Source organism: Brachyhypopomus gauderio, chromosome 3 (assembly GCF_052324685.1).
Source record: "Brachyhypopomus gauderio isolate BG-103 chromosome 3, BGAUD_0.2, whole genome shotgun sequence".
NCBI lineage: Eukaryota > Metazoa > Chordata > Actinopteri > Gymnotiformes > Hypopomidae > Brachyhypopomus > Brachyhypopomus gauderio.
Window position 1 is genome coordinate 24,561,765 of NC_135213.1, and position 15,767 is coordinate 24,577,531.

At 42.9% G+C, this 15,767-nt stretch overlaps 1 protein-coding gene across 1 annotated transcript in view; it reads right to left on the reverse strand.

The window, feature by feature from the left end:
- The window catches only part of arid5b (AT-rich interaction domain 5B), a 70,428-nt gene extending 54,661 nt beyond the window's left edge, over nucleotides 1–15,767 (reverse strand). Inside the window, exons 1-3 of the mRNA XM_077000591.1 lie at nucleotides 15,702–15,767; nucleotides 15,159–15,413; nucleotides 8,803–9,037 (exon numbers count right to left, since the gene is read on the reverse strand). Coding sequence (XP_076856706.1) covers nucleotides 8,803–9,037; nucleotides 15,159–15,413; nucleotides 15,702–15,722 — 511 coding nt within the window. The 5' untranslated portion in view covers nucleotides 15,723–15,767. The remainder of the gene's footprint in view (nucleotides 1–8,802; nucleotides 9,038–15,158; nucleotides 15,414–15,701) is intronic.

The following is a 15,767-nucleotide window of genomic DNA, read 5'->3' on the forward strand; positions in this document are numbered from 1 at the left end:
GCTGATGGAGTTATTAAATCAATGGATTCCTATGGGAGGATGGAGTGATGAAAGAAGGATGAATAAAGAATGAGTGGAGAAAAATAAATGGATGTCCAGATTTATTATATATAGTAATTTTGGTGGTTATAACATACAACACAGGACAAAATGGGACAAGGTTAAAAATTTGCCATGTGTAAATCTATGGGTAAAAATGGTTGGTTGAAGTCATAGAAAAGTTGTATGCAAGTGGTGTATCTCTGTGAAAAGCACAAGTACATCTTTCAGGTATAGGACGGAGGTTCTTGCAAAGTGTGGTGGTTTAAGCTGTAGACGACATACCATTCTGTTTTTTTTTAGCATCAGAATAGTAATAATAAGATGAAGAAATCTGAAACCAGAGAATTGGCTTTGTCAAGCCAACTTAATAATAACAATAAAAAAAGAATAATAATAAGAAAAGAAAGTTGACTTTGTCAAGCCAACTTAATTTCCGGTAATGCTCCGGTAATGAATCTCTATACATGACCCAAACTGAATTGTGTTAAACCCCGATAATATCTCAGAGCTAATCCCTGGCCAAACACAAAAATCTAGCAGGCTGTTCAGTTATCTACAGTTCCACTCCATTTCACGACGCAAAACCAAATATATATTTTGGTCCCAATTTAATAAGCAATTTAAATATGCATTAAGTCAGGAAGCAGGTGTCAAACACAACGCCACAAACACAAATGACGTCGGCATCAAAACAATTAAGTTAAGCTTCTTTGGTGTACAGGGGGAAGGACGGTGTATGTTCTGGTGAGCCCTGCTTTAAACAGCGACAGCCTTCTATTTTAGCACATGAGTGGGAGAAATGATTACAATTTACACTCAGCTGACAGACGAGCAGAGCAGAATGGCATTACTCGATGAAACCAATTAAAATGTATTCAGAATGTGACACAAAGGAGTGGAGTAGATGCCAAGAGGGGAGAAGATGTGCACTATCAATGCACCATTGTGTCGATTTCTTTATCCAGTTACTGATAGACAAGGCCTTTTCAGCTACTGCTCAAAGAAGAAATAGTCAATAATTGTATGCGCTGTCACAAACAACTCATGCAAACTGAAGGATTCCTGGACATTTTAAAGCATCTTGAACGGTCCGCCGAGGTTTCCTGTACAAGGAAAATAAAAACGGCGAAAAGCAAACAAGATGAACTTTTTTTCCTCTGCTCGATTCTGTTCTGTCGATTTCTCACTGTGGCAAAGTCTCGTGGATTTTGATCAAAGTCGATACATTATACAACCGCCAAGCCTTCCCCCTGTGTTCCAGCTACGAGAACGGGGCTGACGGAGGAAGAATCGTCTGAAGTGTGCAGTTTACTAGCCTGGCATGCGTCCTCCACCATATGTTTGTGAGATGCCACATTGATATACATTTATCTACCCACGCAGAGTCAGACGCCAGGACAAAGCAAACGAGGGCACCGTCACCGATGGGGAGCGGGCTGCTACCTGCTGGCCCCATGCGCTCACACAGGGCAAAAGGTCATCTGGATGACCAGTCCAGTTTTGGCCATGACGGTCCTGGAGAGCCCGGGCAGGTGGGTGTCAAGCGAGGCTAGACAGCTTCGGCCCGAGAGCTTTAGGTGATGTGGGCACGGCAGGACATTTGTCACCGCTTTGAACTCACACCATTTCTTGGGCCTCCACCTTGCAAGGGTGTGCCCCTCCACCAGACGTCTGCCACAGATTGGGGTAGGCGCAGCAGCCCCTCACTACAATTCATCCTCCTCTTTAAAAAAAAAAAACAATAACTACATGTTTAATGAACTTGCTTTAAAATAACGCAACCCCACTCGTTTTCAGATATTAAGATGCGGCAGGAGCAGAGATTCATTTAATTAGTTAATAATTAAATGCTTCATGCACGTGCAACAACTGGGGCAGCATGTAGTAGTGCTTTATCACTGAAGAAAGTGGACGGGTGCGAGGATTTGAGATATGGAGTGAGCAAATTATACGACGTTTAATATTTAAGGAGAGAAGGCTTCTCAGGTTTCGCAACTCCCACCCCCACGGGTGGCCCGACACGAAGTGATTGGCTGGTGATAATAACAGATTAGTCATCCTGACTGAATGGGGCTTGCCACATTGTAGCTTTCTGACAAATACAGCCAGCCCCCTCAGGTTCAAATGTAAAGTTCCACAATGGTTGCCTGGAGGTGGTGGGGCTACTTAATACAACTGGACACCACAGCATTAACATTTAATTGAATTTTCCCCCATTTAAAAAATGCAGGGGAAAAAAAGAAACGAACAGAAATACAATAATTTAGTCGGATAAATTATTTTCCATGTCAGTAACTTTAACAAAGCCTTTTTTGCCCCTCTACTGAGTTTCAGGTTGTTTTGGGGGGCTATTTTCATGTCATGAGAGGGAGAAAGTCACATCAATAACTTAACTGTTGTTTCAGCCTCGGTTAATGGACAGACAATAAAACTATTCATTTCCTCAAAGGTCAGACTAGGGAGCCATGCGCATTGTTCTGAGGCTGGGCTGGCCCGGCACTTATCTCCCCACCACACATACCCCTGCTCGCGGGGCTCGGGCCGGCTGGAAGTGGAGCAAAGCAACAAGAAAACAAACAGGGGAGGACGTGAAACCAGGCCGTGATTACGGCGCACACTATTCCTACTACAACACCCCCCACACACACTTCTCTTTCCCTTTTGTGTGAGGAAAAAAAAATTCCACAGAAAACCTGCACCGCCATTATTAGAAAACGAACAGACTTTTTCCACATCAATCCCCAGCTCAACGGTTTAGAAGGGCTGGCGCTGAGCCAGGGTTTAGTCAGAGGGGGAATAACGATATGAACAGATCAGTGGGTTATAATGGACAATAAGCCCTGTAATCGTCCAAATGGGCCTGCCAATAATCAAAACACGATGCCTATAAAAAAAAGGGGCAGGCTAAGAGAGGCTTGATACACTTGTTTTTAACAGATTTGAAACAAAAATGAGACGACTGTTTGGGTTGGTTACAGACTACAAACACAGTATCCAAGTGTGTTGTTCATTTCCTTTGACTGTACAATAACACTGTCTTTAATAGTAATAACCACAATCCATTTTGTTGTGGGTAACAATGGATGGAAAAAGTCAGCACTGCAGCTGAAATAGTATAATTTGAAACATAAAGAAATATGCTTAGAGTATCTGCATAATAATGTGTGTTGTTACACAAGACCAGAATACAGGACCCAGTTTCCTGCTTGCAATAACCATGTAGCAACACAATTTGTATTTAGTGAAGAATATATTGCTTTGACTGCAAGAGCTAGCATGTGATCTGTTTTTCTCTCTTTCACCCTCTTTTGGCATTGGCCTCTTGCTTGCATCAGCACAAATGTTTCGTGGGCTGCCATTTCCAGGACGTATGAAAACTGAACATCAGAAAGGTCCCTGTACCAAATCGAGTGCGACACCGAAGCATTTTTGACATGAATGGCGTTTAATCAGTGGGCCTCGCTATCGCCCCCCAGTGGCAGAGTGTCCTGAAACATTTCTCCTTCCATTCAGATCCAGAGAGGGGGCCCAGGCCAGCTGTTCTTATGCCTGATCCACTACTGCCATCTCTGGCACGGGCGATCGGCTAGCGCCAATGACTCGGGCCTATCGCCACGAATTGGAGCTGAATTCAGGCGTGATGTGGGACTGGCATGGTTTCCTGGGGATGCTGTCATGTGGGCTCCATCCGAGAGATGCGGGAACCACAGCATCCACAAGCTGCCTGTGGGTGCTGGTACTGCTCCATCACACCTAACCCAGTGAGGGAAGTGGCAATGATATATAGACGGAGTGACGTATAGAGTGACATATAGACAGATTTACATATAGACGGGGTGACGTATGGATAAAGCGACATATACTGTAGATGGACATATAGATGGAGTGACATATAAGCAGTGATATATGGGGTGATGTATAGACAGAGCAGTGTATAGATGGAGTGACATATAGATGGAGTGATGTTTAGACAGTGTCAAGTATAGACAGAGTGATGTATAGACAGAGTGACAGGCCGAGGAATGATGTGTAGACAAAGTAAAGATGGAGGAACGATGTATAGATGGAGTGATGTATAAATGGATGAATGATGTATGAACAATGAAGGGAATAATGGATGGTGGATGGATAGAAGGCCATTAAAAAAGATGCAGAAAAAATTCATGCAACAACAGACCTATCAAAGAGTTAGGGTGCAGAATCAACCTCAATATTCAACTCAAAATATTATGATAAATACATAATACTCTAAATATGCTAACATTTTGAAATAAACGACTACTGCCTGATAAAACAAAGATGACAGGAAGTAAAGGCTTAGAGAAGTCTCTCCCGCCATCACTCCGTCTCTCTTCATCTCTCAATTCATTCAAAACACAGCTAAAAACTCACCTGTTTTCTCAATATTTTCACCTAAACTCTTCATCCTAGCCCGGCTTCAATTTATTTAATCTGTTGTATTGGTGTTGCTTGTTTTGTATTATTTTTTTTTATTTATTTATTTATTTTTTTTGTATTGTTTGTTAGTTTGCGTATTTTGGTTTTTGCATCTGGAAAGCGTCCTTGAGCATCTTGAAAGGCGCTATACAAATGGAACTTATTATTATTATTATTATTATTATTATAAACTTAAAAAAAAATCCTTTATCACATCAGGTTAAGCACACAAGTTTATTCCAAACCTAATGCTGTGAAAACTCAAGTTTTCAATAAGGAGCCAGTATCACATTACTGACAAGCCAAACCCCCAAACTCTTCACACCACTCCCTCAATCTAACACGCAAAGGCAAATAAATATTCCGATTTACACCTCTACCAGGTTGTCAGCATGCATTAATATCATCTCCCTTAACCAAGAGAGAAAACCCCTCCCTGTGTACTTGTGGGTACGATCTGTCAAGCAGGTTGTTAAGAGGTATTGTTCAGCTGCTGGTGGAGTAATTGTGAGGGTACATCTTATCCTCTGTGAAAGAGAAGACATTTCAAATATATCACCCTCACTCAGCTGTGGCCTACTCAAATACCTTCACACTCCATGTAAATGCTGGGCTTCGCTCCTCCAAATTAACCCTCGTTAAGCTCCGAAATCCCTCGCCTGGTGTTGGATTCCACCTCTGCCGCCGCGTTTCCATCACACATATCATCCTGAGACAGGGCGTGATTCGAAACTACCCATAAACATGACAACAGAGGTCTATTGTGTACGGGTAAGCACCTACTCTCTTACGACATCACACCCAGCCCTCGCCGCATCGCAGGGGAGCCGGATGAAATACAGCTGAAGTCGAAGTCAGCATGGAGCGTTTTTATTTAAAGCTACATACACTGGCAGACAGGAGGACGGACGGATGGAAGGACGGACGGACGCTTCCTCCTGTTAGACTCCTGTTGTAACCTGAATCCCATTCGCGTGCAAAGTAATGAGCTGAAGGAGACAAGCTATCTGTATCATCTGGGGATTTAATGAGGGAAAATATATCCTTAAGACACAAAGTCAAACTTCATCTGAATATAACAAGGCCAGAAGGGAGATACTTTAATTACAAGATCAGGAATGCATCAAGTCAATTTTTAAGTTGTTTTTCTCTCCCCCCCCCCCCTCCCCCCTCCTGTGTTCAGCTTCAGTGAAAGTCATTAAACTTCTTTTTCTCCTCCCTTCATCTAAGGCAGTAACTTGGCAGCTCATATAAGAAATATGAGCATGTATAAGCAAGTGTCCTTATACTGTGTTTTCCATTACTGGACCACATTGAGTCTTTATACGGAAACGCTTTTAGTGCCACTCTGCAGAGATCATTATCTATGAGAAATTATGTTAGGCAGCGAGTGGAACCCACTGGTTGAGGATTTTCATTCATGAACCGGCCAAAGTCGTGTCAGTGCAGAATTAGGGCAGGTAGTACGAGCAAGTTATAGATGTCTGAAGGCCTTGAAATAACATTGGGTTGAGAATGATTGAAATTGAAACAGGCCATCGTTAACTAGACTTGTACCGGTCCCACTTGCACGGCCTCCCCCAGTGTGCCGACTGTAGCCTAATATGGCAAAATCTTTATAGCTGTCCTCCCATCCCCTCCGAGACAAGGCTCAAATTATAACGGCCCCTTCTCATGCCGCTGTTAAATCCACCTAGCAAGGCAAGGCTTTTACAGTCTAATTATGGCAGGAAGGCCGTGCCTTTTGGATCAGAACATGCAATGTTCCAATGCACGTCCCAAAACTCTCTGCGGCTTCATCGTTGGCCAAACGGGTGGCCAATCGCGGCAGAGATGAGCACGGCCAAAACTGATTGCAAAGGCAAACGATCTCTCTGGACAGATATTACAGGGAGTTTCTGTCACGGAGCCCTCTCAGTCTCCGTCTGGCACACAACCCAGCAGGATCTCATCCACACGGGCCCCTGGAAAAAATCCTCTCGTTTAATTATTAAAACACTCCCTATTTCTGCAGGTGAACAATTGCTTTTTTATTTAGGGGCTTCAATTATAGCCAAACTCTCTCTCTCTCTCTCTTTCTCTCTCTCTCTCCCTCTCTCTCTCTCTCTCTCTGCATGTACTAAGCTGTTTCACTTATGAAGAAGGCAAATCTTCCCATCAATTGCTCCCTTTCTTCACCTGAGTTAAGTGGCATTAAAATGCTCTGGCCAAGAAAGCAGCTGGTAAAGCCATCATCCCAAATCCAAAGGCACCTTGCAGCCGCTGCCGTGGTTACAAATTAAAAAGCAAATGAGTTTATTCCATGTCACCAGCAATTTGCACTAATTCAACCCTTCAGAAATGTAAACAGACTTTCTCAAAGGTCAAAACCGAGCCCAAAACTGACATGTCTAATTTATATGGCGGTTTCAATTAATGGTTTATTCCCATCAGCAGAGCTGTTTTTAAGGCTGCGTTCTGCTACTGAAAAGAGCTGCATTGCTGCTGAATGATCCCTTTCTTTCTCCGGGTAACAAAGAAAATTGAGAGAGAGAAAGAGTGAGGGAAAAAGAGTGAGAGAGACAGAGAGAGTGAGAGTAAGGGAGAGTGAGAGAGTGTGTTTGTGTGTATTTGTGTGAGAGAGAGAGATTTAGAGACAGAGAGAGAGAGAGAGAGAGCGAGAGAGAGAGAGAGAGATGGCCTTTGGTTCTGTGCCAGAATATTTTGCTTACCAAGTGGATCTGGAGGCACTTTGAGTAAGTGCATTTAGAATCCTGACAACACAAACAAGGCTAATATAGTCATTAAAAAGTGACTTATTAACAATACAGAAATGTGCACTGGCAATATGCGCAAATAATAAGGTTAGAAGAGTGACAGTAAATAAATCACAGGCCTTTTTTGGTCACCCTCCTATTGATTTGCATTTGCAGCTGTAGCCTCCATGTAAGCTTAAGTGACAAAGCATCCATTATTGATTCTCCTATCTAATCTCGGCCTGGGCAACTAATACATCAGCCAATTCAAGGACAATTTAACGTTTGCTTCCATGGGCAGAGACAAAGCTGTATGCAAATTCTAGCAACTGGCAAAGTCAGGGGAAAAAAAAGATCTGTGGCCTGCTGTATAATTACTCCATCTTCTAAATGGGGAAATATGTAAGTATAGTTCTCTTAGATGTCCCTTCAGTCTGCCTGCGAGCCTAAATGCTCTGGACTGCAAATAGACATTTCTCCTTACCAAATCCTGCACTGAAATAAGACGCTTCCAAAGAACGTGGATATTCTTGTTTTGCTGTTTCTTGGCTTGCAGCTAGTATCTGCTACACAGGAATGCAGCCAAAATGACATGTTTATATGGCCATAAAGCTCACGGTGAGGCTTTAATGCTTGACAGTGAAGGACTCAACAATAACTTAGGCATGTTACAGATGTATAAATGCATGTCATGTAGTTTCAGACTGCCACTCGACACCACAGTAAAGCGAATACAACAGTAACCTTTCACATGGTAGAAAAAAATGACACTGCTTTAACAGTGCAATCAGTGAGCGAGCATAATCACAAGTGAGAATAGTCTGTGACTAAATTAATGAACATTTAGACACCATATTGTTCAGTGCCAATAAGCGATGTAAACAGAAGACAGACACAAGATGGAGGGAATACAGATGAGGAGGTGGCACCGTGCCTGTTTTAACGACCATGGTGTCAGTCGCTGGCTGCTTTCTTCACACAGAGGGAAGTAAAACCTATTCCCTTTTCCCCGCCACTGATGATTGTATCAGCCGGACAAGCAGAGTGCAGTGTTCATCTCTGTGAAGACATCCTGTCCACCGCGGCTAACTACAAACACGACTTTACTCTCGGACGCAGGTTAAATACCCACTTGAAACGGGGCACAAATATTTGAAGGATTAAGAGATCCCGATGATTGATCACAGGTCTTAGGGAGTACGTTTTTCCGCAATCGGGAAGTAAACACTGGCCAAAGTGCCGTGCTCTCTGTCTACAGTCGTGTCTTTGGATCCAGCACGTGCTTATGAGCGGAGATCGCTGTCATAAAGCCTCAGTGGATGGGCCTCTTTTTTCTCAAGAGAGCTTCGAAGTGAACGAGAACCATAACACCGCCAAGCTGGAGTCATCGTCACCTCAGCATCTCAGCCCTCTAATGGCCAGCCCAGCTCAGAACCACGCAGAATCATAAAACATGGAGCCTGTGTACTTTTAGGAAGCAATCGAACAACAGACAAAACCTTGCTCCAATTCCTCATTTATATGTGGACTGTCTACACAAAAAAAAAATGTGAGGTGTGTCTGTGATAAAAGCCTGTTGACAGGTTACCGAGTTCTGCCTTCTCCCGCAGGACGTCTTTGAAGTTGAGGCCGCTGTTGAGCGTGGACTCTCTGTAGCGGTGCAGGGCCTCCCTCTGTCCGTTTCTGCCCAGCTCTTTCAGTGTGGAGGCTTTGAGGGGCACGGCCCGTAGGCCCTTGGTCCAGCAGGATACGTCCCACACGGTCCATTTCACCAGGTCCTCCAGTTTCACGATGACCTTCTCGGACACTGCGATCACCTCATCCTGCCAGGAGAAAGACAGGCAGTTCAGGCTGGCTGCAGGTGAATGATCGAGCACATTTTGGCGAGGGGGAGAGACACACTGTGTGTGTCTGTGTGTTTGAGTGTGGATACATGCATTTATTTCTCATAAATTCAGCATCAGATGAAAATATCGCAATCAAAAGGAACTGTGTGGACTCCTTAGCCATGGAGCGAGCTGTAGGCGGTGAGACCCCGCTCGCAAAATGATGTAATTACACCAGCAGAACACCATGTAATGCTTTAATTGAAAGTAGACTGAGGCACAGAAACAAACGGATCACAATAACACAAAAGGCTAGAGACTGGTTTGGATAACTTATTTCTTCCATGATCCTATCTCGCATAAGTGGGTTTTCAAAACAGACATCTTTATTTTACTAAGCCTACTATTAATCAAACCTTGCAATAGCACTGCTAATTCCTCATTGCTTTGGTAAACCAACAGACCTTATTTCCTCTATAAAACAGAAAAACAGCAAGGGGAGGATTGTGTCTGTGACCTGGCAGAGGATAACAGAGGACCTAGAAAATAACGGGATCTCAGGAACTGATGCCTCAGTGTTTCCCAGAACCACTGATCAAGCACTTCTGAATTATTCTCCAACATTCTCTCCTACTGGAGTAGCACTACAGTCACAAACATCTTCCTGGCCATGTGATATTTTCCAGACAAGACCCAATAAAAGCAAACTCAGATCACAGGGAAAGCTTACTTTACAGTGGCTGATTGTAGCAGACTTTCTTTTTGTGTCGTTTTTGCATGTGTAGACGATAATATGCTTTTGCTGATCAGAACGTATGCAATTAGTGCTGTTTTAGGTCGAACCATGGGGGAGGAGAATCTTCTCTAAGCTCCCAAACAAAAGAGCCCATTGTTTCACTGAAACAAACAGTATGACGCTTATGGCTAAAACAGACTCATATGGACTCCAGAGTCTTATTCAAGTAATATCTTGAAAGATCTACTGGTTTGCGCAATAAATTACCCCATAAAACAATATAATCAATGACAGAATTTCATACCACTGTCTCATACCAAACACTAAGTTACAATGTCAGTGGGGTCAGCCCTTAATAAAAGCAACAAGGATGTGAATGTGATGTCTCTAATTTCCTTTAATTTTCCAGGGGGGGGGGCACATTCCAAGAGGTTTACACAGCATTCCTGCTCCACGTACGCATATTACTGCAGTCTAAACAACATTTTTTCATTCTCCCCACAAATGGAAACGGCCTCCCTGTGGGCTCTCCACATTACGCACCTTAAAGTTATTGCAGCACAGTGCCGAGTACAGCTCTGTGCATAATAACCACTTAAGCGCAAAGGCATCTGTTTCCATGCCCCTATAAAGCTAAGTGGGTCAAACACTGTTAATCCTAATGGCGACGCAGCAAACTTTACTATGAGATCATGTGCTTCAGTCGACTCCTTTGAAGATCTGCTCGTAGGCTTTGATTGGAATATTAAAGCAAGTCTTCGTATTTTGAAAGAACTTGCATAACACACACACACACACATTATTACACGCCCATATTATACACCCATAAACACACATAATTGTGTCTATTATATATAAACACATACACACATGTTCAGAATTTGAGGTTGTGTGTAATAACAATTGCTCCTTGTAATTAGACTTTAAAGGGGGGGGGGGGGGGGGGGTGCATTAGCTGCCTAGAGCAGAGAACCAAAAGAACTCAGTGAAGCCCCTCGATTACCATCACACTGAACCCATCTTAGTTCACTGAGTCAAGGGGGTCAGGCTAAGAATTCACCAGGTCACTCCAGATTTGTACACCTGTTTTCAAGCCTATTCAACTATTGACCTGGTAACATGAAAAAATGTGCCTCAAAAGATCCAGAGGAAGCTTTGTTTTAAGTAAAGTGAGTTGCTTTCAACTGCTATCACCCTAAGCTCAAGTTAATTGTGGGTTTATAAACAAAACCGAATAAAGACTGCAATCAAGGGTCCTCAGGTGTAACTTGCACTGATATGAAACAACCCACTCTTCTGTGATAGAACTTCAAGTATCCACACATTTAGAAACTTTAGTTCATGTTAGGACTTCCTTCCTTAATACCTACAAAGTGAGTGATTTCCTGAGGCGAGACCTTGCACTTCTCTACAGTATTATCACCACACATTCCATTCTGACCTGTGCTGCCCGGTAACAGTATACAGTATACAGGACCTGTACTTTTGAAACTAGCTCCATCAGTGGAAACATCACTTGTCTGAACATAAAATAACTACCAAATGTGCAACTGTAATCTGCTTTCAGTGCCACTTAACATGTGGACGGTATTTGAGTGAATTTGTATGTGAATGAACAACACGCCTCTACAATGGCTTAGTTGTGAAATACGATGACACCATATAACCAAATGAAACCCATTTGTCATGAAACACTACATCTGCCTTGCAATGCAAATGTCTGGTGCCCAAACATCGGAGGTGTAAAGGTAAACGGCCAAGCGTCTTTTTTTTTCCTTTGGTGGCCCTGTGGTTAACAGACAACCACCTTCCAGAGGTCTGATTACTGAGAAACTCCGTACCTGGAAGCAAGCTGGGAAATCCTGTTTAACTTTGGCTGTGACACACAGCAAGGTGACAAACTAATATTAGTGCCACATTCTGCAGCCGATGGTGAAGAATGTTGCCTTTCAAGAAAAAAAAAGAACGAAAGAAAAAAAAGAAGAAGAAAGAGAGCAGTGATCTCATATGAACTATAAATATGTCCCAGGCATTCAAAATACAAGCATGGCCCTGTGCCAGGAAGTGAGGATAGGTCTGGATCTCTGCCACCATACACCTCCGCCACAGTCCCCGCTCAGAGGCCTGGCTGTTTTGTCATCCAAATTAATAGCAAGGAGATGTGAATAATTAAGGATCCACCACTGTTCTCGAGATCAGCAGAACGCAGGGGCGCTCGGTCTATGTTGGGATCATTTGTTAAACGTATGGTCGCCATCGATCCACGCCTCATGCTTGACTGCGCACAAAGCCGAAGGTTACGCATGGCTATGCAAACTATGGCAGATAGAGAAAGTGTTCGGTGCTTGCTGGAATCTGATATGGAGCCTATTTATAATGTGCAAACCCTAGTTAGTTCTGCCCTTATGTCACTTAAGTGCAATTCAAAAGCACTGCCAATGTGGATGCAGCTCTCTCTCCTGCCAAAGAGCTGGTATTACAAGCAACGATGTAACAAAGCTGTAGCACAACTGGCACCAATTAAATACGGAGGAGGGAAAAAAGCCTCTCTGTGGGAGTAGTCTTCTCCACTCACCATAAACGCTTTTCTCTCTAAATTAGACATATTCTCTCCAAAGAGTAATCGATGGGTGGGTGGGAGGGGGGGGGGGGGGGGGCAGTGCACACAAACATTATTCATAACATTAAAAAGAAAGCAAAAAAGAAGCAGCAACAACATCAAAAACACAATCGCATGCTGTAGAAGAAATTCAATCCATACGGACGAAAGAGAGGGAAATGATTAGAGAAGCAGGATGGTCCCGCAAGAGGCACCAAGCAGAATATCAAGAGCGCCCAGACAGGGGGGCACTGGGACCGCATGCTCACTGAGCCCTGGGAGAACACATACAGTCAGCTCCACAAAGTACCAGCGTCACGTGTCTGAACGGCAGTGTAATGTTGCCCTCTCTAGGCTCCAGACCTAAGTGTTAAATTCTATAGGCCAACAGCCAGCAGAGAGAGAGAGAGAGAGAGAGAGAGAGAGAGAGAGAGAGAGAGAGAGAGAGAGAGAGAGAGAGAGAGAGAAAGCTGCAGGCCTTGCACTGTTGCAGCCACCACTGCTATCCTCCTAATGAATGACTAACTGCAGCCAGAGGGGAAATTACATCACCTGGGTGTAGAAACAAAAAGGCATCTGGAAACACAGTGCCCCGCTTTTATCCCGGCAATCATAGCTATTTACTGATCGCATACACCCACGCTCGCTAAACATTAGCACATTGGCTGTCGTTTTGGGTAAAAGACCATTATCGGTTCTATTCCTGCAAATGCTTCACGACGGAATGCAGTTGTGGCTAAAAACAAATCCATTGAAGATGCTCGAGGAAGAATGGTTTAAACAGCGCTGCATACCCTTTATGACAAGAATAAGATGTCCCTGGGCAATGCAAAACACAGAAAATGTCTCATCATTTGCAGAGACTTGCCTGTTTTCTGCAACCAAGTTGACTTTATGCAGAGAAGTGTGGATTACTTTGTGAAAATGCAAATGTAATTTAATTGGACAATCTGCTGAGTGCATCGCCTTGGAAAGGCAGAGGCGTTGTGGAGCTCATATTACTGCAGGTGGTTAGGTTGACACTCAATCTCATTGTTATTTAAATGTTGCATGTCTCATTTAGCAACTACATAAAGGACACTGAGTACAAAAGACTCATGCATATCCCCAATTTCTTTTTTTCCACATTTAGGATTAAACACCCCTATCTAGAACTAGAACAGGCCATATATCGCGACTAAACACGTTATACTTCCTAAAATAGTTCCTAAGCAGCTGACAGATAAAAATCTATTTCGCCATACTCCAGCTCTGTATTGTTCACTAGGCTGTGTCTAAAAGCCGAGCACTGTCCTTGGGCTTGTAATCCTATCTCCTTTGCCGTTTCAAGATCAGCAATCGTGTATGCGTAATAAATTTGAAAAGCAAATAGTTGGCATTGCTCGTGAGTGGGGGAGGAGCAGGTCGCGAGAGAAGGGGGGGTGTCAAGTTGGAAAGAGGACAGACTCTGATCAACTGAACAAACAGAGCGTTAACTCTAATGTTTTTTCCCCTCAATTCCGCTTCGTTACATTGTGTAAACAGCGAGCGCCCAAGGTCGATACAGTCGACAGTTTGCCTTCTCTTAATATTCATAATTATTTTTCGCGAAATAACCTTGACATTTAACCGAGATACGACTTCAAAAAAAAAACCTGTTGCTTATTATGAAAAGAAAATTTGATACTCGACTCCTCGGGGGAGGAAAGTACAATAAAAGTTCAGCAGAGAGGAGTTGTCTTTTTGTGTTCAGGCTCACTGATTACACTAGCAGTGCAAGATAAAACAGGTATAGACCTCATTACATTAGCCATGTAAGCCGGCAGCTGTGTTAAAAAAGCAGTTGCGTATTGCAACACAATTGGGGAGGCGCATCGGATAAAGAAAAGCTAAACACGTTTAGCACATGACGGGTTAAATGGCCATGAAAAATAGTCATTTTCCTTTTCGGCAAAATGTTCGAATATGCACTATGCATCTGTAAAATGAAACAAGTCCGCAGCCCTTTGACATAATAACCTTCATAAATGTCGCTCGTTCCCTTTAAGGCATCCCAACTGCTGGCTTTATCAGCTTGCCATTATTAATCAATTCTCACTGACCGAAAGCGTTTGAGCGCGCGCTGGGAAATGTCTACGTACAATACTTCTAATCTTGTATATACAAAGGGCATTTAGCACTGCGTCTGTAATGTTTGTACAGCCTACAACTGCAAGCTTTCAAACAGCATTCAGCTTTCGTAGAATGCGTGAAATGCTCGCCCTTGCCTATTTTGCTAAATCGACAATATGTAGGCTATCACAGCAATGGAAATACTGTATTACCTCAGTCAGGCGCTCGCACCACGCTACGAGGCGTCTGATCTACCTTTTGCCTTTTACAATTTCCGCACTATTGTATCAGATGAGACATGCGAAAGATATTGTGACAACTTTACACGACCACGCCGTATGTCTTCACAATCAAGTTGCTATTTTAAATTTATACCATAACACTGATACGTCAACGGCCAGAGGAGAAATTCAGACGTGGGTATTATTGGTCTATAGAGTACAGGCTGTTATCAAACATAATATGCTCTCTTGTTTCGCGTGAAGGACGATATGGTATGAATAACACGATCAAATGACTTAAATGAAAGGAAATCATCTTACGTCTCAATGACATAGTGAACAGAAAGCGGAATAGACAGAAAGCAACATATAGGTCATATTTCATCGATACCAGTGTTAAATTATATCAAACGCGTTACGAAGAAGCGGACACCGCACAGAAAGCAGGAAACACGAAAAATGTGTAATTACCTCTCCGTGACTGACAGTTCTTCCCTGGGGAGTATCTTCTGGGAGAAAATAAAGTTTGGAGCTGGATAAAAGTTGCTTAGTTGTTCTTTCTTCCCATAACAGCTGGAGCTCTGCTATGCAAATCGGGTCCTCTGGCTTACATCTTACGAAGAAAAAGTCGCCAAGGGACAAAATTCTTGGTTTGCCTTCAAGGTTAAATCTAAATGCCTTGTAGAAAATGTACGGTCCGTGTAAACCACAAGGTGAGCCTACCCACTGCGGAAACAGCAATAAGTAATTAATTTAAACCATTTACATTTAATATGTACGATTCAAAGACAAAGTCATATAAATATTAACAACATTTTACACATAACCATTATATAAAAACCCAATGTATAAGACATAAACACATTCACATAATACTGTATAATAAAATAATAACTTTTAAAGTTTCTTTCATTGACTCAATATCAAAGTATGCAGATAAATATATGTACGCAGCCGATTTGTTCCTGCACTAAAATCAAAGAGAAATAAAACAAGCGGAGTGGATAATAATACCATGAGTGAGTTGGGCTCCATCTCGACGTTCTGAATTGATTAAACTCAACATTCTCTCCAAACTTG